The following is a 21,505-nucleotide window of genomic DNA, read 5'->3' as shown; positions in this document are numbered from 1 at the left end:
TAACCATTTCGTTTGTTTTATACGGCGTATTAAAAGTTTTATTTTTCATCAAAATTGACAAGTTCACGCAAGTTGATAATAAAACTCATTTACTTCCGCCAATTAGCCCCGCCCCTTGGCGTCACTTCTTGTAAACAAAGCAGCTGTCTTTCGTCTTGTGGTCCTTCGTCCTCGTTCCTTCCAACTTCATCACTTTGGGGGACGATGGCCCAGGCAGGGGTGGTCCTGGACAAGGATCAGTTCACCTGCTCTGTGTGTCTGGATGTCCTGCGAGATCCGGTGACCATCCCGTGCGGCCATAGCTACTGCTCCGACTGCATCCGCAACTACTGGGACCAGGATGAATACCTCGGCGTGTTCATGTGCCCCCAGTGCCGACAAAGCTTCAGCCCGAGGCCAGCCCTCGCCCGCAGCACCTTGCTAGCCGACGTGGTGGACCGATTCCAGCGTAGCGGACTCCAGGAGGTCCCGGCAGGCGGAGGGGGGCAACAACAACAAAGCCTGGCGGAGGCCGGCGACGTGGAGTGCGACGTGTGCCCCGGGAGGAAGAACAAGGCGGTCAACTCTTGCTTGGTGTGCCTGGCGTCGTACTGCGAGCTGCACGTCCGGCCCCACCACGACTCGGCCGTATTTAAGAAGCACAAGCTGGTGTCAGCCTTCAAGAGGCTCCAGGAGAGCGTGTGCCAGCGTCACGATAAGCTGCTGGAGGTCTACTGCCGCACGGACAAGCAGTGCATCTGCTCCATGTGCCTGGCGGATGAACACAAGGGACACGACACCGTGCTGGTGGAGGTGGAAATACAAGTGCAGCAGGTAACTAGTCCTTTTGACAAAGGGTGCAGTGGAACTTAGCATGCTCTATGTAATGCATACATAGATAGATGCATTTTTTACCATGATTATTATTACTATTATTATTGAATCGGTATTTTCAAACTTGTGGTTAATTAAAATGACAAAAGCAGAGTAAACTGTTATGAAATAAGGAATGTAAAATACCCAGTTAAACAAATAATGTGACAAAACCTATATTTTAATGCAAATATACAGCATACTGTAAAATAATGAACCTAACTGGAATGATCTTAAATGTGAATATTAAGAGGGAATGGATTATTTTTTTTATATCGGTTTTTGTTATGTTATTATTTATATTTGAATGATTTGAGACTGCAGTTCCACCGCCCACCAGTTGAGGCCAACCAAACCCGGAGCGCCTCTACTTTTAACTTCCGTCTCCAAAACCAAAATGGGTGGCGCCAAAGCTTGACAACAAAGCGGCTCTTCCCTCACAACGGACCACCCGAAAAAAGCTCGCTTTTCTCCCCAAAGTTCACCTTCAACGACTTTTTTTTCTCTTCCGCCAACAACGTCCGGATTTTATAACAAGGTCTCGGGAGTGTTTTTGATCGTCCAGATGTCAACATGGCTCCGAAGAGCGAGCAACTTCTCATCGTGTTGTCCATTCTGGAAGGTGAGCGTCAACTGTCTGCGCTACTCCAACACAAACGCAAACAAAGTCACAAGTTGAACCTGTTAAGTCGCTATATTGTTACGTTTTTAACGTAAACTCAACGTAAACTTAGCAAGCTAACGCGCACGGCTATAATAGCTTGCTTATTTCAAACGTTAAACCACTCATACTAAAACCAGAATTTTGCCCCGAAAATACTATGTCAACTACTATATGCGTTTGTGGAAGTGACTTTACAAATGTGTTGTATAAAAGTAGTCTCATTGACTTCATTGAAAGGTAGAAAGCAGAGGGAAGAATCCCTTGTCAGCTCCTTCACTTCCCGGACGTTGAAGGGATGCTACCAAGCCGCGGTTGAAATGTCGGAAAAAAGTCGGTACCGATACCGCGGTCGGCAGTTTCACCTTTCAGACTGTAAACACTGCGTCAATACTTCTCTTGAAACTTTCCTCTGACTGGGCTGTGATACATGATTCGGGTAGGCGGTTCCAGCTATTAACTACACGGGTAGAGAGAGTGGCGTCGCCATGGATGCGTAACCTCCTCGGTTTGTATAGCTTCAAACTGTGACCACGTGTCGAAGTATCATTATTTAAGATGAAATACTCCCTCAGGTCTTCACCAAGTTCGCCTCGGAGAATGCGCCGGGTATATATCAAATCTCCTCGGTGACGACGGTAGGCCAGAGAGAAGAGATTCAACTGTTCCAGTCGATCTTCGTAGGAAAGCTGGTGAAGTTTTGCGACTGTTTTCGTACCGCGACGTTGAACACGCTCCAGCATATCGGATTCGTACTTGGTCAATGGGAATATTGCAGGCAGTCCGTACTCAAGAATGGGACGCACGTGAGAGATAAACAGGGGTCTGAAAATCGCAGGAGTCATACGGGCAAAAGACCGTCTGATGGATCCAAACATCCTGGTGGCAGCGGTGACCTTCTTCGTGGTGTCAAGACTAGTCTTTAGGTCTGACGACACTATGACACCAAGGTCCTTCTCACTTGTGGTGTTTTTAAGGAGATATCCTCCAATATGGTACGCCCCGAGTGGATTCTGAGTTCCCATGGAGAGCACTGAACATTTGGCATGGTTTATTGGAAGCAGCCATTTTTCCGTCCAACAATGGAGCCTATCTAACACGTCTTGGAAACGGTCAGCATCCTCGACGCTAGTAACTTCAGCCCAAAGTTTCAAATCATCCGCGTACAGTAAACACTGAATGTTCAGTTCTTGCGGGAGATCGTTGACGTAGAGTTTGAAGAGTTCGGGTCCAAGGACCGATCCTTGTGGCACTCCACTAGACATAAGCACAGGCGCTGAGTATGCGTCGTTGACGTTCACTCGCATATAACGTCCCTCCAGAAAGTCAGCAATCCAGGATAAGATCTTCCCAGTTACACCAACCCTTTGGAGTTTAAGCAGGAGACGCATGTGAGGTACTCTGTCAAAGGCTTTGCTAAAGTCCACGAAAATGACATCAAGGCATTTACCAGCGTCGACGGCAGCTACCCACTTCTCTCTGGCTACTAGGAGATTCGATACACAGGAACGTCCTTTCTGGAAACCATGCTGAGCAGCAGTTAGCACGTCAAGCTTGTTCAGGTGATTTTGTAGAGCCCGCTTTAGTAGTTTTTCCATGACCTTACAAACAATCGAGGTCAGACATATGGGTCTGTAATTTGTCGGATCATGGCGAGCTCCTCCCTTGAAGATTGGTTTGACTGTGCCAATTTTCCAGTCGGCAGGTAGACGTCCGGTTTCCAAGGAAAGCTGGAGTATGTGTCGGACGGGTTCTGCAATATGCTCGACAATAGTTCTGAGGAAAGCTGGGTGCATCTCATCTGGTCCAGGAGAGGAGTTCGGCCGTAACTCCAGAAGTGCTTTCATAACAGTTTCTCGCTCAAATACAAGATGATGATAGTCGTTTGGGGTTGTGGGCAGGGCGCGATTTCCCCAAGTGCCCTCGGCTCAGCTTGGAGGTTCAGGCGAGCTTCGACGGCAAGCCGTTGACCACCGACCCCGTGGAGCACCTGGACCAGCCGCACTTCAGCACTGAGCTGGCCTGGGAGCTGGACCGCAAGATGCTGCGCCAGCACAGGTATGTGTGTGTGTGTGAGGGCTTGGGTAAAAGTATTTTTCTCCAGTTTTCCTCCGTTTGATGAGCTTTTTATTTATTGTGAATATGACCATGTATGATGACGTGTGTGTGCAGACTGCAGAGGACCCCCATCAAGCTTCAGTGTTTCACCGTAGACTCCAGCAACAACAGCAGGGAGAACGTGGGCTACATTGTGCTGGACCTCAGATCCGTTCAGGAAGTCCCACAGGTCTGTCAGTCGACCGTGGCAGGGCGTCAACTCGCTGCCACATTAATGTTGGTCTTTGCCACGCGTGTCACCAGGATCCACGCTGGCATACGCTGCTGAGCAGCAAGTACACAAAGAAGAAGCCGTCGCTGCTCCTCAGCATGGTGCTGGAGAATGGCGGCAAGTCCACGCCGCCACCACCGCCCTCTCCCCAAGCACCCCGAAACAAGAAGGCCCAAAGAGGTGCTACTTCCTGTTTAGTGTCTTGTGTTTCGGTGCTCCTCCTTCATTGTGCATCATCTTTGTGCCTTTCTATGCGAAACATAGATTGAACCATTCTAAAGTAAAACTGAAACGTTGTTTTCTTTTGTTACACACGTGACTCTCCAGCGCCTCGCTCGAGCGGGCCCGTAGCCCCGCAGCCCCTCCTGGACAAGCTGGAGGCGGTCCTGGTGCCTGAGCAGGGTTACCATCAGGTGGGACCCGACAGCGTGGCCACCGACATGTTTGTGCTGTCCGTCACTCTGGCTTTTGTCGCCAAGTTGGAACAGGTGAGAGGAACTCCATTCCTGTGACCGGAACTTCCAGTTGTGTGCCGTGTGTGGTGAATCTTGTGTTAATGTGAGGATGCATGCGCGTTTGTGTGCACATTTATACGTTTGAGTGTGTGCCTGGGCTTTTGTGTGTCTGCATGCGCGAGAGTTTGTACTCGGTGTGATGGTGAGTTTGTGTGCACGTGCTTGCAGTTAATCCCCACCACGCTCAAGTTGTCATCAGAGGATGCCGGCTTCTTCTTTTTCTACACACTGCTGGGCAACGACATCACCAGTGAGCCCTTTCGGAACCTCCTGACGCCGGACTTCCAGCCCAAGCGCGCCTCGGTGCGCGTCCGCAGCAGCGACCGCGCCCTGCGCGCCTTCCTGTCGCAGCAACCGCCCTTGCAGATCCACCTATGCTGCGGCACGCACTCGCTGGGCAGCGCCGACGTGCCCCTGGCCACGCTGGCCGGGCTCGCCGTGGACCTGGAGGAGAGGGCGGCCACAGTGGAGGGCGTGTTTGCGCTACAGCCGCCCGCCCGCGTCAGGCGCTCGCTGCCGGCGATGCCCGCCGACTTGCAGCCTAACGTCAGCGTGACCATCACACTGCGCCGAGAGGACGTGGCGCCGCAGCTACAGGTTGATGAAACTAAGATCGTACCAAATTTGATTGAGACAATTGCCGAAATCGAAGGACTCGTGCTATTTTTCTTTTTTTGCCGGTCTTTTTGGGAGGCTGCAACAAATGAATGGCATTTCCATTCATTTCAAAGGGGAAATGTAATTTGTACAAATTCCTTGCCATCCTGCAGACTTCGTCCACCAAAGAAGGACACAACATAAACCCGTGCGCTGCCGTCGCGCCGGCCGCCGAGGACCAAATTGCCAGTTCGACTCCAATCCGAAATCCTCCTGAGGTTGTTGCGCTGTCGCAGACCCACCAGGAGGTACTGTCGCACGGTAGGTCTGACTCATCCCGTTGATCCATCAATGCCTAAAATGTGACATTCAGACCGAGTTTGCCAACCAAACCCGGAGCGCCTCTACTTTTAACTTCCGTCTCCAAAACCAAAATGGGTGGCGCCAAAGCTTGACAACAAAGCGGCTCTTCCCTCACAACGGACCACCCGAAAAAAGCTCGCTTTTCTCCCCAAAGTTCACCTTCAACGACTTTTTTTTCTCTTCCGCCAACAACGTCCGGATTTTATAACAAGGTCTCGGGAGTGTTTTTGATCGTCCAGATGTCAACATGGCTCCGAAGAGCGAGCAACTTCTCATCGTGTTGTCCATTCTGGAAGGTGAGCGTCAACTGTCTGCGCTACTCCAACACAAACGCAAACAAAGTCACAAGTTGAACCTGTTAAGTCGCTATATTGTTACGTTTTTAACGTAAACTCAACGTAAACTTAGCAAGCTAACGCGCACGGCTATAATAGCTTGCTTATTTCAAACGTTAAACCACTCATACTAAAACCAGAATTTTGCCCCGAAAATACTATGTCAACTACTATATGCGTTTGTGGAAGTGACTTTACAAATGTGTTGTATAAAAGTAGTCGTTTGGGGTTGTGGGCAGGGCGCGATTTCCCCAAGCGCCCTCGGCTCAGCTTGGAGGTTCAGGCGAGCTTCGACGGCAAGCAGTTGACCACCGACCCCGTGGAGCACCTGGACCAGCCGCACTTCAGCACTGAGCTGGCCTGGGAGCTGGACCGCAAGATGCTGCGCCAGCACAGGTATGTGTGTGTGTGTGAGGGCTTGGGTAAAAGTATTTTTCTCCAGTTTTCCTCCGTTTGATGAGCTTTTTATTTATTGTGAATATGACCATGTATGATGACGTGTGTGTGCAGACTGCAGAGGACCCCCATCAAGCTTCAGTGTTTCACCGTAGACTCCAGCAACAACAGCAGGGAGAACGTGGGCTACATTGTGCTGGACCTCAGATCCGTTCAGGAAGTCCCACAGGTCTGTCAGTCGACCGTGGCAGGGCGTCAACTCGCTGCCACATTAATGTTGGTCTTTGCCACGCGTGTCACCAGGATCCACGCTGGCATACGCTGCTGAGCAGCAAGTACACAAAGAAGAAGCCGTCGCTGCTCCTCAGCATGGTGCTGGAGAATGGCGGCAAGTCCACGCCGCCACCACCGCCCTCTCCCCAAGCACCCCGAAACAAGAAGGCCCAAAGAGGTGCTACTTCCTGTTTAGTGTCTTGTGTTTCGGTGCTCCTCCTTCATTGTGCATCATCTTTGTGCCTTTCTATGCGAAACATAGATTGAACCATTCTAAAGTAAAACTGAAACGTTGTTTTCTTTTGTTACACACGTGACTCTCCAGCGCCTCGCTCGAGCGGGCCCGTAGCCCCGCAGCCCCTCCTGGACAAGCTGGAGGCGGTTCTGGTGCCTGAGCAGGGTTACCATCAGGTGGGACCCGACAGCGTGGCCACCGACATGTTTGTGCTGTCCGTCACTCTGGCTTTTGTCGCCAAGTTGGAACAGGTGAGAGGAACTCCATTCCTGTGACCGGAACTTCCAGTTGTGTGCCGTGTGTGGTGAATCTTGTGTTAATGTGAGGATGCATGCGCGTTTGTGTGCACATTTATACGTTTGAGTGTGTGCCTGGGCTTTTGTGTGTCTGCATGCGCGAGAGTTTGTACTCGGTGTGATGGTGAGTTTGTGTGCACGTGCTTGCAGTTAATCCCCACCACGCTCAAGTTGTCATCAGAGGATGCCGGCTTCTTCTTTTTCTACACACTGCTGGGCAACGACATCACCAGTGAGCCCTTTCGGAACCTCCTGACGCCGGACTTCCAGCCCAAGCGCGCCTCGGTGCGCGTCCGCAGCAGCGACCGCGCCCTGCGCGCCTTCCTGTCGCAGCAACCGCCCTTGCAGATCCACCTATGCTGCGGCACGCACTCGCTGGGCAGCGCCGACGTGCCCCTGGCCACGCTGGCCGGGCTCGCCGTGGACCTGGAGGAGAGGGCGGCCACAGTGGAGGGCGTGTTTGCGCTACAGCCGCCCGCCCGCGTCAGGCGCTCGCTGCCGGCGATGCCCGCCGACTTGCAGCCTAACGTCAGCGTGACCATCACACTGCGTGCCAGTCCTGCAGACGTGGAGCCGCTCGCCGCATGTCAGGCCCAGGGCGAGGGCGCCTGCGCCCTCAAAGCGTCCATTCCGCCATCGGCGCATCGCTACTGTTTCTCTCTGGATCTCTGCAACCTCAGACAGACCGGACTCTTACACACCATCGCTGCCACAATCAGGTTCGCACAACAGCGCACCCTTAACACGAACAACTACAAAGAAAAAGGTTGACACAACACCAGTGCAGCTCTACAATTGCCAAGAACTAAAGGTTTCTACATCGCTGCTATTTTTGGTTTTAGCTAGTGTCAAACGTGCACTTTTTATCGAAGTGCCTCCGGCTCCCCAGTAACGGGTTCAATAAGCCGGGGCGGAAGGACTCGTCCGTAGCTGACCACCCGAGTTAAATTAATTCTACCAGAATCAATGTAATTTCTATACGACGCCAACCCCTTTCAAGTCATCCGACGCGCAAGCCGAGTAACTCAATTCGAGACAAGTCGCCGGTATGACCGCGCCGTAATGATGGCTCCCTCCTGTTGTTTGATGCTGGTATTACGTTACGGATATTTTTTAGATGCCTTTGTTAAGACCTCAAGGATTCGTTAATTCACTAGAGCGCCCTCGGCCTAGCTGAGCTCAAGATAACTACTTCGAACCAGATCTGACAATTCCTGATGTTAAGGATTAAAGCTGTCTTCACTTTAAAAAGAATTGAACGGATTTAAAGAATGACTATGATAGGGAAATAAAGACATTTTAAAGTTGTAATTACCGCATATAAAACCATGCTCGACATAGTTAATACGAAATAATCGATACCGAATTAAGGCTCAAGAAGAGATTTAATGAATAAGCAAGAAAAAGAATTGCAAGTCGAAAACAAGACTCACCCAGACAGAACAAGAGAGGAGACTAAAGGTCTAAAATCCTATTTGGTTGAACAAGTCGAGTGATCGGCTCTCCTTTGTTCCAAAATCCGAATTATGTTTAAAAAAGAGGAAAGGTCTGGCCATGAGGAGAAAGTAAAAGTGGCAACTTCCCCTTTCCGCCAGGATCGGCTCTCTCCTCTGCTTTCCTCAAAGCTTAAAATTTGACAAAGTCCAATTCGAAGATTCTGGAAATTCATCTTAGTAGATTTTGGTTCAATCTCAAAAAGAATGCAAAATCCATCTTCGTTCTTTTACTCCGGGCAGCGTCACGGCCATCGCCCTGACTAGGAAGAAGCGCGCCCGCTCTGTATCCGGGCAACCTATTTATAGGCTTCTGGTATTACCTCATTGGAATGACATCATCAGGTACGTCAGGTGGCCTCCCTGGAAGTTTCTAGAAGTTTCGAGAATGTTCCTTAGCTGATGCCTGTCCAGGCCGGCTAGAAACCACTGGTTGTCTTGGCAACCTTGCTTCAAGCAGCAATCACCGGAAACAGGTGTTTCCTGTTTTGCTCGCTCTTTACTTCTAGTATCAGCCCTTAAGTCTCCTCTCAACTTAATGCCTTCAGGTATGGATGGAACACCAATGTTAAATACAGGTTGGACAAAACATTGCAACATGAATCACATATATCTTGTCTAATAAAGATCAATCTCAACACATAATAGTACTTAACACAATAATGGGTTCTTCCAACCTAAACACATATATTGATATTGCTCAAGCTGTTGCATCTTAAAATTATGGCATAGCAGATTCATATTCCAAAATTGTGCGTATCTACGTGTTTGAACAGGTTGTGTCCTCCCAATTGCTAACTATTTAATTTGTTAGATTTGTTCATTTCCATCAGGTCACCCCTATGTCAAGCTTTAACACCATCTCCTGGTGAAATTTTGAACTACTACATTTTTTGGGATAGCCAATGTGCCTGGGCCAAATTCACTACCTAATTTTACACCATCTCGTACCACCATGTCACTTGACAACCCCTCCTTGAATTTCGGGACAGGCAACATAACCCCCCCACCACAGTTGGGAGCCACTTTGGCATCTCGTCCTCGAAAAAAAAAAATAATAAAAAATAAAATTATATGTCCACAACTTCTCCAGCAGAGGAATCAGGGAGTAGTTTGTCGGGCGGGCTGAGGCAGCCCTATCCCGCAAGCCCCTCCCGGGTCCGAAGCAAGCGCTCCACAACGGTCCTGAATGAACAGGCCACCGTGACGGACGCTGATGTCGTCGTCGTCGCTGCCGTTGCCATTGTTGTCGATGTTGTCGTTGACGTCGACGCCCCCCTCAGTGATGGCTTGAAGAAGAAGCCGTCACCGGACCAATGTCCGAGGCAAGGTCCTCCGCACCGAAGGGAGGGTCACACAGCCACGACAGGAGCAGCATCGGGTCCCTCTACTCGGGTGTAGAAGTCTTTGGACACAGGACGATGAGCCAGGCTAGCAGCCACACACCGGCCACACCGCCAGTGGGACGTGAAGCATTGTGAACCGTCCAGGTGGCCCTAAGCCATGTGAACCAAAGGCCAGATGGTGCGACAGGATATCACTCTGTCTCAAAACGAGGACAACCCATGGTCTCGGTGGGCCGTGGGACGTCTCGGGTTGCGTTGCTGAAGGCATCAGGTCAGAGTAGCCACCCCATCTAAGGCGCTCCACTCAGCCTGCTCTCCTTGCTTGACATTAGGGGCAAGCCATTTAAAGACGGCAGGGATGTGGGAAAGCCACAGCTCACCACAACCTTCCGACCGTCCAGGCAAATTTCGACAGATTCAATCTACTAAGAATGCACCTGGGTGCATTCAAAACACGTACTTGTCTGAAACACATAGACGCACAAGTTTAGAACATAGAACGGTCAATCCCTCCGCATGGCAGAGGGACTGGCCAGCAGGTGTTTCGCTCACATTTGCTTCCAAAATAAAACACAAAAATAAAATGGAAGTTGCTATTACAAAACCTTTCTACATTATACTTTTACTCTCTCTGACAAATGCTTTCCTAAACATGCTTTTTGGGCCTGTCAGAAAGACGTTTACAATTTGAAAAGGAGGAAGTTATCATTACTAACTCCTTCAAAATTATAAAATCAGGACTTATTCTATCTAATCCTTTTTGACACTCTCCAATGCCTTCCTAGACAGGCTTTTTGGAGCCCTGTTAAGAAGACGTTTACAATTTTAAAAAAGGGGAGGAAGTTGGGGCCGGGGATTCAAATTCCTCCAGTATTTCCCTTTTTGTTTTTTGCTTTCTTCTCTCAATAATTGCTGAATTTAGTCTTGGGTAACGGGACACTAGGCATTGCTGTACCATTGTGCTTGACTCTCCCCATCCTGGAAGAGAGACTTCTTCGAACAAATTTATCCTCCACTTACATTTGCAAATCAAATATAATGTAAGATTAGCAAAGTTGGCCGGTGCGTTAAAACTACCAAATTTACCTGTCTAAATTTGCACCATTCTATATCACCGTTGCTGAGGAGTTACCCCATCAACTCAACATCGCTGGGACAGTAAGCCTACACACTCACTGGTCACCTATTTATCTTGCAAAACATCTGAAGACCCGGAGCCGCAGAGGCTCCGGGAGTCGCCAAAGGTCAATCCACGTCACGTGTCTTGCCTCCGAAGCACCGATGTCGTCTTCCTCCTGAAGGCTTGGGTCTTTACTTCAGACTCCTTCCACTTGACAACGATGCTCACAAATGCTCACACGGTGTTTCGTCGTCCCTGTTCCAATAAAAAGAGTCACATCGCCTAGGGACACAGCCCCGTGTGGCTCTTCTCAGCAGGTCCAGGGCCCGACCGGCCATTTTTCCGTTCTGTTTTCTTCGTATGATAACCGCACCTTTGCATGCGGCCAAACACACCAAGGCGGGGACAGCTAAATTGTCAGCTGTAATCTGGTTCTTTTGGTTACATCTTAGCTCGAATCGGGTCAGCTGGCAAATGTTTCAACTGCTCACCCTCTGGATTTTATTCCTCAAGCGTCTTGATCACGCTCACGATTCCTGTTGGCGTCGGCTCTTCTCACAGCTTCCAGCCCTTCATGTCTTGACAAGGAGTCCACAAGCACACCTCTTGTGCTGTCAACTCACATGGGTCCAGCGACATACTGGCCCCCATGGCACAGTGCTTGAAAGTCAATCCGTCTGTTCGCTGTCCTCTGCGACCTGTGCTGTACCTGTTACACAGTTCATGCAAGGCAGCACGAATTGCAATTTTGGAAATCCAGAGCTCCAGCTTCTCCAACTCCTTTTCGTGTAGGCACGGCTCTTCCGTGCCCTATGGCTTCATGTACGGCCGTTACCACATTCTTCACGGACTCACATATGGGACCACTTTCCGCGAGGGGTCTTGTCCCATTTCTCAACTCCTACAACTATAATTATCCTTTCTTGGACGTTTCGATGAACCTTCATTCTTCCAGCAGGCCCCCTCTTAGGGCCCATCCGGTCTTCCTTTCACACCCCCGTAGTCATGTTCTTCCCAAATGTCCAGAACGTCTATGAGGGCTTCTTCACCATAACGGCTGTTGGTTATGACTCTCACGCTCCCTGCGTGTCTGTTCACAACCTCCAACAGTCTTTCCAGCACTGTGGGAGCAATTTCTCTTGCCTGTGCGTCACCGGGCGTTCTTCCCCAACGTCGGTAACCCCTCTTAGGGATAATAATAATAATAATAATAAATTATATTTATAACGCACTTTACATTTGGGGGAATCTCAAAGTGCTACATGGCAGATAAAAAACAAGAAAACAAAACAAGGACAAGTTTAGAAGCACTGGACGACAACCAAGATATGACAGAAATTACGGAAATGCTAAAGTAAAGAGGTGAGTTTTAAGTCCAGTTTTGAAAGAGTCAGTGGATTGGGGTGCTCTTAGGTGGTCGGGGAGGGAGTTCCACAGTGTAGGGGCTGTATGGCAGAAGGCCCGGTCGCCCATGGTGCGCAGCTTGGTTTTAGGAACGTGGAGAAGGTGTGAATTGGATGAGCGGAGGCTTCGGGTGGCAGGTTTTGGGGCAAGGAGTTCTTTGAGGTATGGGGGAGCATGTCCAAGGATACAATGGTGAGTGAGGAGGGCGATCTTATAATCAATTCGGAATTTGATGGGGAGCCAGTGCAGAGAACGGAGGATGGGTGTGATGTGATTGCTTTTCCGCACCCCCATCAGGATCCTAGCAGCGCTGTTTTGAATGTACTGAAGCCTCTGGAGGCTCTTGCTAGGGATCCCGATGAGGAGTGCGTTACAATAGTCTATCCTTGAGGAGACAAAGGCGTGGACAAGTTTCTCAGCATCCGTCAGGGTAAGTGTGGGGCGGAGTTTGGAGATGTTTTTGAGGTGGAAGAAGGAGGTTTTGCAGATGTGTTTTATGTGTGACTCAAGGTTGAGTTGAGGGTCCAGTTTCACACCCAGGTTGGTGACAGTGGCTGAGAGGGGAATAGTGAGACCGGCGAATAAGATGCTTGTTATTGGGCAGGTATGGATCTGATGGGGAGTGCCAATTAACATGGCTTGGGTTTTGTCACTGTTAACTTGCAGGAAGCTGAGATTCATCCACGCCTTTATCTCCTCCAGACACAGGGAGAGGATGGATGAGGGAGATGGAGAAGGCTGGGTTATGGAGGGCGGGGGGTCAAGTTTGAGGTATAGCTGGGTGTCGTCCGCATAACAATGAAATGAGATGCCGAACTTCCTGATTATATTGCCGAGGGGTAGTATGTAGAGAGTGAAGAGGGTAGGACCGAGTACAGATCCCTGGGGGACACCGGAGGTGACAGTGTGAGTGTCGGATTTTTTCCCCCCCAGGGAAACGTACTCGGTCCGGTTTGAGAGGTAGGACTGAAGCCAGGTTAGAGCAGTGCCAGAGAATCCAGTGGAGTGAAGCTGGTTAAGGAGGATATTGTGGTGGACAGTGTCAAATGCAGCGGACAGATCCAACAGGATGAGAAGTGACGGGGAGCCTGCATCGGCAGCCATGAGAAGGTCGTTGGTGACCCTAACAAGTGCTGTTTCAGTGCTGTGGCCAGAGCGGAACCCGGATTGAAATTTTTCAGCGATGTTATTGCGGGTAAGATGAGTGTGAAGTTGGGCAGCTACCACTTTTTCCAGAACCTGGGATGAAGCCCCAATGAGCTTTCAGGTCTCCATCCTTTCTTGATCCGTCTCTTTTCGCAGTGTCTGATTCTGCGGGCCTGTCTGCAACTCGTTTCCTTTTGACATCTCATCAGTCTTGTGTGTGTTTGTGTGCTGGACACATGCATATAGCTTTCTTTTTGTGGCAATTGGACTGCCTCCACAACATTTTTTGCTGGCAAATCTTCTTCAGTCACTTTTTAATAATCTCCTGATTGTTCACAGCAAAAATGTTTACAATTTTGAAGAAAGAAAAAAAAAAGAAAAACTTCAAAAATGTTCATCTTCTTCTAAGTCAGCCAGCCTCAGAGGTCTTACTCAAGGCTGTCGACAGTTCCCTTTTTTGAGACAGCTGTTTCCTCTTTTTCCTCTCTCAAAGATTTTGATAACTCACTTCCCCAAAAAGAAAAGAAAATGGATTAAAAAAAACAGCTGCCAATAGATTAATCAAAATTCTTGCTGCCTCAACTTTATATAACCTAATCTCTCTTATTTTCCTGTGCAAATACTTGTATAGTCTTGACACAGCCAATCAACTAGTTCTCCTGACTTTAGGATTGGAATGTCATTATTTCATAATTTTGCTTCATCCTAGTTCAGACAGAAAGCTCTCTGTCCTAAAAAAAAAAAAAAAAAAAAAGGGGAAAAGAAAAAAAAAAAATCAAAAATTCTATTAGGGCTAGACCAGTTCCTGTAAACAACTAATCCCCCCACTTTTTTTTTTTTTTTTTCTCCCATTTTGCGGTGCAAACCAGACAAACTACAGTCCAGCATATTCTTCAGTGCACCACTATAGCCAATTTGGTCTTACAACACAACACCGACAGACAACATAGAAACAACCAAGCAACGCAGCGCAAATGTCATCCTCTCCCCGCTTCAAACACCCTGTGGGAAACACAGACTGTCGCTTTAAAACTCTCCCCGAGCACACTCAGCCCCCACCGGGCAAACGGCCTGCTCTGCTCTTCCTCTTTAGCTTTTTCCTTTTTTTTTCTTCATTCTCTAAAACTCCTTCCTCAAAAAGCGCACACACTACACAGCGAGGCGCCGCTCCCATGCCAGCTCTACTATGTATTTAGCAAACTCTGGAGGCCAGCTTCGCTTCACAAGCCGCCTCCAAAAATAGTTGTAGGTTCGAGCTGTCTCCTTTCGAAGCCTTTCCGTGTGCACTCGGAATAGGGACGATACAGCTCTTAGTTACTCAACGGCGCCTTTTGCGTCGCCTCTACTCAGAACACCAATTCGAGAACTCCCGCCTCGCTAATTGATGCTCTCAACGGCGGGATGCACTTTCTGCGTTTCAATGTACCGCCACGCAAGAAACGTGCCCATGTACCGGCCCCTCTAGCTTTCGCAAGTTCTGCCGAATACTCTGCGAACAAAACTCATCCTTATAGCAACGTGCTAAGGGGTAGCGGTCACCGTTCACTATGACACAAAACAGTTCTAATCCTCCCGTGCTTTAAAAGGCTCTTTTCTAGGAAACTCTATTCCTTAAAGAGACTGTTTTTATGTCACTCAAGGCCGTTCTGACATTTGTTTTTATCAGTGAGCGGAATTATGACAGTTCCTAGGAAGAAAAAACTGAAAAAACTCCACACAGGTTCGTTTTGGAGCTGCGAGCAAACATCTATTAATAAATCTTAACTCACAACCCCCCTCAACTCGTTGGGCGCCAAAATGTCAAACGTGCACTTTTTATCGAAGTGCCTCCGGCTCCCCAGTAACGGGTTCAATAAGCCGGGGCGGAAGGACTCGTCCGTAGCTGACCACCCGAGTTAAATTAATTCTACCAGAATCAATGTAATTTCTATACGACGCCAACCCCTTTCAAGTCATCCGACGCGCAAGCCGAGTAACTCAATTCGAGACAAGTCGCCGGTATGACCGCGCCGTAATGATGGCTCCCTCCTGTTGTTTGATGCTGGTATTACGTTACGGATATTTTTTAGATGCCTTTGTTAAGACCTCAAGGATTCGTTAATTCACTAGAGCGCCCTCGGCCTAGCTGAGCTCAAGATAACTACTTCGAACCAGATCTGACAATTCCTGATGTTAAGGATTAAAGCTGTCTTCACTTTAAAAAGAATTGAACGGATTTAAAGAATGACTATGATAGGGAAATAAAGACATTTTAAAGTTGTAATTACCGCATATAAAACCATGCTCGACATAGTTAATACGAAATAATCGATACCGAATTAAGGCTCAAGAAGAGATTTAATGAATAAGCAAGAAAAAGAATTGCAAGTCGAAAACAAGACTCACCCAGACAGAACAAGAGAGGAGACTAAAGGTCTAAAATCCTATTTGGTTGAACAAGTCGAGTGATCGGCTCTCCTTTGTTCCAAAATCCGAATTATGTTTAAAAAAAGAGGAAAGGTCTGGCCATGAGGAGAAAGTAAAAGTGGCAACTTCCCCTTTCCGCCAGGATCGGCTCTCTCCTCTGCTTTCCTCAAAGCTTAAAATTTGACAAAGTCCAATTCGAAGATTCTGGAAATTCATCTTAGTAGATTTTGGTTCAATCTCAAAAAGAATGCAAAATCCATCTTCGTTCTTTTACTCCGGGCAGCGTCACGGCCATCGCCCTGACTAGGAAGAAGCGCCCCCGCTCTGTATCCGGGCAACCTATTTATAGGCTTCTGGTATTACCTCATTGGAATGACATCATCAGGTACGTCAGGTGGCCTCCCTGGAAGTTTCTAGAAGTTTCGAGAATGTTCCTTAGCTGATGCCTGTCCAGGCCGGCTAGAAACCACTGGTTGTCTTGGCAACCTTGCTTCAAGCAGCAATCACCGGAAACAGGTGTTTCCTGTTTTGCTCGCTCTTTACTTCTAGTATCAGCCCTTAAGTCTCCTCTCAACTTAATGCCTTCAGGTATGGATGGAACACCAATGTTAAATACAGGTTGGACAAAACATTGCAACATGAATCACATATATCTTGTCTAATAAAGATCAATCTCAACACATAATAGTACTTAACACAATAATGGGTTCTTCCAACCTAAACACATATATTGATATTGCTCAAGCTGTTGCATCTTAAAATTATGGCATAGCAGATTCATATTCCAAAATTGTGCGTATCTACGTGTTTGAACAGGTTGTGTCCTCCCAATTGCTAACTATTTAATTTGTTAGATTTGTTCATTTCCATCAGGTCACCCCTATGTCAAGCTTTAACACCATCTCCTGGTGAAATTTTGAACTACTACATTTTTTGGGATAGCCAATGTGCCTGGGCCAAATTCACTACCTAATTTTACACCATCTCGTACCACCATGTCACTTGACACTAGGTTTATATGTTTTGCTTGAGCTGGAGGCTAGTCATGGCTATGCCCTGGTCAGGTACTCGTACGAGTTCTTCGGCAGCGCGGTGCCCGTGATGACCAGCCACCCCGTGGAGCTGCGCAGGAACACGGACGTGTCTCTGCCGCACTCTTACTGCGCCTTCGACTTTGCCGCCGTGCCGCAGCAGCTGCAGGATACCTTCCTCAGGTATGAAGTCGTACACAGAATATTTGAGGGCCACACTAAAATCTGAACTTATCTTTCCGTATAACACGTGTTAGCTTTGAAAATATTCACCTGTCTCTGAACAAGAATTCCTCTGGTGTTGGAGCTGTGGCACCACGACGCCGGCAGTACCAACGATTTCCTGATTGGCCGAGCCTCGCTGCTGCTGTCTCGGCTGCTTGCCGCCGAGAGGAGCCGACACCCGGCCGGTGTGAGGGAGGCGCCATGGCGCCAAATCCACCAGGACCGAATCCCCTTCTTCTCCACCCAGAGGTGCTTCTGTCGCTTGGCTAAGCTGACCTTCTTTGTTTAGTCTCTGGCGCCAACTAGAGGACTGAAAACAAAATGCCATCTTCACCCCCCTGTGGCTTAGCTCCAACGAGAAAGCAGCAGAGTTGAGCCTGGTGGCCACACTGGACGACTTTGGGCTCGTGAACCGTAATGACATCCCCATACTTAATAGATTGAGACAGCCGGGTGAGATGAAGCTCAGCTCCCAGCAGAGCATTCAGCAAAGAGAGAAGGAAATTCAAGAGCTAAGACAAGCCATCTTTTCTCTTAATGTAAGTCACACACACTCGTCATTTTTCTATTGAATATCACAAATGGCACTTAACTCCCTCCTCCCCGCAGCGTTTAGCTCGGCTGGCGACGGAGACAAGCGACGGCGTCTTCACCGACAATATCCGCAGCATGGAGCTGAAGGGCTTCGAAGTGCGTGAGTTGATCAAGGCTCAGCAGAAGCAGGTCGTGAGTCAGGCCGAGCGGCGTCTGGAGAAGATCCAAAAGGAGATCACTGAGCAGAAGAAGCGAGTGGCCGATCTGGACCGGCTGACCCTCGACGACGGCCCCGTGCATTTCCTTCAGGTAAGAGTGCCAAGCCGCTAAGCAAAAATGACACATACCCAAACCGCTGGTCAAACAATTTTAGTTTTCATGATGTCAGAGCTTTTAGTCCAGGAATTAGGTGGTTTCCCTCCAAATGTCTTTTGCTCCTCTTACTTTATTTCGCACTTGATTATTTTGCTGCGATAGCGCTGTCAGGCGCTGGAAGCGCTGCCGCCCGTGACGTCGCCGATCCCTGCCATCGCCGTGGAACCCGGCTTGACGTTTGACTCTGTCATAAAAGCCGTGTGCGACTTTAAATCGCTGTCGCAAGAGATTTGCCAGGATGGCTTCGTCAGCATCTGTGAGAAAGGTGCACTTTTGCTTGACCCCGTTAGTAAAAGACATTACATGGAACGCACCAACAGTTTTGATGTGTGCTCTATCAGTGAGAGAAGTGGTGATCACGGCTCCCCCCAATTTGCCCGTCCACATCGACGTGACCGGGCCCTCGGCTAATGTGACAGCACCCTTGGCCGAAATTCACCCCCCTGTACAAATGGAGGAGACAGGTGAGACAACTATAACAATCACTCGTGTGAAACCTTTCAAAACAATACTGAGACACGTGGCAGCTTTCTGGCTTTGTAGCCATAACATAAAAATATCATGTTACGTGAACTATATTCTGGAATTCTCTTTCAACCTAATGGAAAACATGCACATGAAGTACGTGTGTTTGTGCGTGTCACCTGGTTTGGACCAAAGCCACATGAGCCCACTCAACCCATTCCTAAGCCCAGGACCGGTTGTGCCCATGTTTGTCTTCTCGCCTTTTGGTTGGTAACTGCTGCATAGAAGGCATTTTCTCCATAATATGTCATGCTTAGGTGAAACGTAAAAGCAAAAAATAAAAATGTATCAAAAACTCGATGTCCTCGGAAAAAAGTAGACTTTTTTTTATTTTTTAAATCAGCGCTATAAATACATTGAAGGACACACAAGCTATTTCTGATTAAAAATTGCAGTTGACCACTGAGCAGATTTTCTTTCCACTTTTTTTTTAATTTTTAAACTTTCCCAGTATCCTGCCACGATCGTAATGTATGTATGTACACAAACAAGTAGCTTTTTAAGATGGAGGAATAGATAAGGAATTTCTATTAAAAAAACATTATGTGTGAATATATTCTGTCATCCATCTCATAAATGTTATTTTTTGCAGGTTCCAAATTGTCTACGGGCTCCAAGCAGAGGAACCATCAGCGCCACACTCATGCCAGAAAGAAATGAGACCTGAATTTAGACATCATTTCACACTCAAAACCTTAAACCTTGATCATCAAGCAGCAGTGTTTTCCTCTTTTGACATACCACTTCACTATATTTTTTTTGTAAAAAAAAAACTGGGAACTACAGTATTTACTTACTTGTTGGCGTCAGTGTTGTGTCGATCAGATGAGCAGAGTCTCACACACGTAGACACACAAACGCCATTACACATCATTAGTTACATTTGGTTTTACATTTTATGACAATGTGACTATTTTTTTTTTGTAATCATTCATACAGACATAATATATTATTTTGGTTTGTGTCATGCTGACAAAAAACAAACAAACAACAAGATGCAGTGTATTTGGCTTTTTTGCATGTATTTATTGTGTTTATACAATGATATCAAATATGGATACTTTCCAATGTTGAAATAAATTGACACATGACGGTAAATCAATTACATAGTAAAATCACTATTGTGTGCAATACTAGTGCAATATCGCATTGAATTTTGCAGCTTTAGTTATTAAAGTGGCTATTGCTTCAACAGCAGTAGTAGACACACTACAGGACATTTGAAAATAGCATGCAAGAGAAGACATTTGTACAAATATTTACTTTGAATTTTTTCACAGACACGTTACAAGCAAGCCCGAAACCTAATATAAACGTTGTGCTTTGTGACGTCACGTCCTCCCGTCTCCAGCAGGTGCATTTATCAACATACCTGTAAGGCACGCCCACGAAGGTCTCTCACGGGAGTAAGATGGCGGCAGGTGCATCGGCAACAACGGCGTCGACAACCTCCACTATCTCCGTGGAACTGGACCAGTTCAGTTGTTCGGTGTGTCTGGAGGTTCTTCGGGATCCAGTGACCATCCCGTGCGGCCACAGCTATTGCCTGAGCTGCATCGAGGACTACTGGAGCAGAGGCAAGCCGCAGAAGGCCCAGTACACCTGCCCGCAGTGTCGTTTGGAGTTCAAGCCGAGACCGCTGCTCAATCGCAACACTGTCCTGGGAGAGCTGGTGGAGAAGTTCATCCAGAGCGGAGCCCAAGAGCAGCCGGCCGACGAACGCCTCCGCGGGCGGGGGCAAGGCGTTGCGGTTGCAACCAAGGTTAATAACGTTGAACTTCTAAAGATTCATTGAATTAATACGCGCATGCGCAGTTGACCAACGACTTCGTCCGGGTCTTTGTTTAAAAATTACTTTAAAATTTGAATTTTACTTGAGTTTTAGGTCAGTGTTATTTAATTATTACTTCATCAAAAGACACAGTTTACAATGTAAACTGTGGGTGGCATAACACGCCCTCAAAATATAATAGCGAAAATCTAAAAAAAAAAAAAAGATGTGCGCTATCTCTGCCACTTGCACATGGAGTCAGTATTCTTACGCATCTTGATATTCATCCTTTCATAGTTGTACTAAGTTCATCTTGTTTTTCCTTTTCAATTACTTCACTGGTTCTTCTATATCAAACAAATAATTTTAGGTATATTTACCTGACATGTTTCGGCGGTTCTTCCGCCTTCACCAGAGTGTTCATCCTTTCATATTTTTTAATATTAATTGCATATTCAAAGAAAATATTTACAATTGATCTGAACGCAAACTCTAAAAGTGCCTTAAGTAAAGGACATTCGGCATGCTGCCTTTGAATCAGCACAGAGGTTTTTTGGGGTGGCATTTATAGGCGGCTCGGTGCCAATAGTTGTTTTTCAGCATAAAACATATTAGAGTTGCAGAAGAAATTCATTTAGCATCTTATGTTCTCTGTTCTCATCACAGTCCAGTGTTGTCAAAGAGAAGCTGTGCCAGCATCATCAAAAGCCGCTGAAAAGCTATTGCCGTGCTGACCATCAGGGATTGTGCTCGCGCTGCCTCAAAGGCCAACACAAGAACCATGACACCGTGCGGCTGGTGGACGAGCGGATGGCCCAGCAGGTATGTCTGGGGCCACCACCTGAGGGGGGTGCATACATGGCACGTTGTAGGCAACCGGTCAGCAGTGGCTCACGCAAGAAGTTCAGTTTTTCAATACCACTCGCAGGACTCAAAACTGCCTGTGCCTGCACTTCATGTTTTTGTAGAAAAAACTCCAAGAAGCATCTTTGAAGTGCACGCAGAACATCAAGGATGTAGAGAAGGAGCTGCGCTATGTGGTCAGATACATCAAAGTGAGTGTGTGTACATGAATACATTCATGTAGTTTTTTTTTAATTCCAATTTCTTATCCAATTCTTAATTTTCCCCTCAGCACGCCACGGAGGCAGCAGAGGAGGAGAACGACAGGGTCTTCTCCAAACTGCTCCGCACCATCGAGAAGCAACGGTGTGACGTGAGGGAGGCGATCAGAGTGCGAGAACGGGCGGCCCTGGCACAGACAGAGCAGCTGTTGG

General features: G+C 47.8%; 2 protein-coding genes across 4 annotated transcripts; both read left to right on the top strand.

Moving 5' to 3' along the window:
- Positions 1 to 95: 95 nt before the first annotated feature.
- Positions 96 to 1,531, top strand: LOC133165751 (E3 ubiquitin/ISG15 ligase TRIM25-like). Of its 3 annotated transcripts, none has more exons than XM_061295627.1 (2): positions 96 to 813; positions 1,177 to 1,386. In XM_061295627.1, the coding sequence occupies exons 1-2, from the start codon at positions 205 to 207 to the stop codon at positions 1,384 to 1,386; spliced, it is 819 nt and encodes a 272-aa protein (XP_061151611.1). In that variant the 5' UTR covers positions 96 to 204. The 3 variants fall into 3 exon arrangements, with proteins under 3 accessions (XP_061151611.1, XP_061151613.1, XP_061151612.1); XM_061295629.1 differs by having other exon boundaries at positions 97 to 813; positions 1,170 to 1,308; XM_061295628.1 differs by lacking the exon at positions 1,177 to 1,386 and adding an exon at positions 1,391 to 1,531 and having other exon boundaries at positions 205 to 813.
- On the top strand, positions 1,333 to 19,559 carry LOC133165726 (centrosomal protein of 120 kDa-like). Its single transcript, XM_061295571.1, has 20 exons — positions 1,333 to 1,474; positions 3,415 to 3,571; positions 3,686 to 3,800; positions 3,875 to 4,022; positions 4,170 to 4,330; positions 4,526 to 4,954; positions 5,128 to 5,275; positions 5,530 to 5,613; positions 5,892 to 6,048; positions 6,163 to 6,277; positions 6,352 to 6,499; positions 6,647 to 6,807; positions 7,003 to 7,571; positions 16,832 to 16,981; positions 17,087 to 17,272; positions 17,373 to 17,562; positions 17,633 to 17,866; positions 18,035 to 18,197; positions 18,274 to 18,396; positions 19,050 to 19,559. The coding sequence occupies exons 1-20, from the start codon at positions 1,426 to 1,428 to the stop codon at positions 19,115 to 19,117; spliced, it is 3,555 nt and encodes a 1,184-aa protein (XP_061151555.1). The 5' UTR covers positions 1,333 to 1,425; the 3' UTR covers positions 19,118 to 19,559.
- Positions 19,560 to 21,505: the final 1,946 nt, after the last annotated feature.

The sequence above is a fragment of the Syngnathus typhle genome, linkage group LG13 (genome assembly GCF_033458585.1).
Source record: "Syngnathus typhle isolate RoL2023-S1 ecotype Sweden linkage group LG13, RoL_Styp_1.0, whole genome shotgun sequence".
NCBI lineage: Eukaryota > Metazoa > Chordata > Actinopteri > Syngnathiformes > Syngnathidae > Syngnathus > Syngnathus typhle.
Note: the sequence above shows the minus strand (reverse complement) of the source record. Positions and strands in the feature narration are given on the sequence as shown.

What these genes read in the sequence shown, in the direction of transcription:
- LOC133165751 (XM_061295627.1), top strand. Translation starts at nt 205, where the DNA reads ATGGCCCAGGCAGGGGTGGTCCTGGACAAGGATCAGTTCACCTGCTCT. An exon ending in TGGAAATACAAGTGCAGCAG is followed by an intron (nt 814 to 1,176) that starts GTAACTAGTCCT and finishes TTGAGACTGCAG; the next exon opens with TTCCACCGCCCACCAGTTGA.
- LOC133165726 (XM_061295571.1), top strand. Translation starts at nt 1,426, where the DNA reads ATGGCTCCGAAGAGCGAGCAACTTCTCATCGTGTTGTCCATTCTGGAA. An exon ending in CCCTTCTTCTCCACCCAGAG is followed by an intron (nt 17,273 to 17,372) that starts GTGCTTCTGTCG and finishes CCTGTGGCTTAG; the next exon opens with CTCCAACGAGAAAGCAGCAG. An exon ending in GCCCCGTGCATTTCCTTCAG is followed by an intron (nt 17,867 to 18,034) that starts GTAAGAGTGCCA and finishes TTGCTGCGATAG; the next exon opens with CGCTGTCAGGCGCTGGAAGC.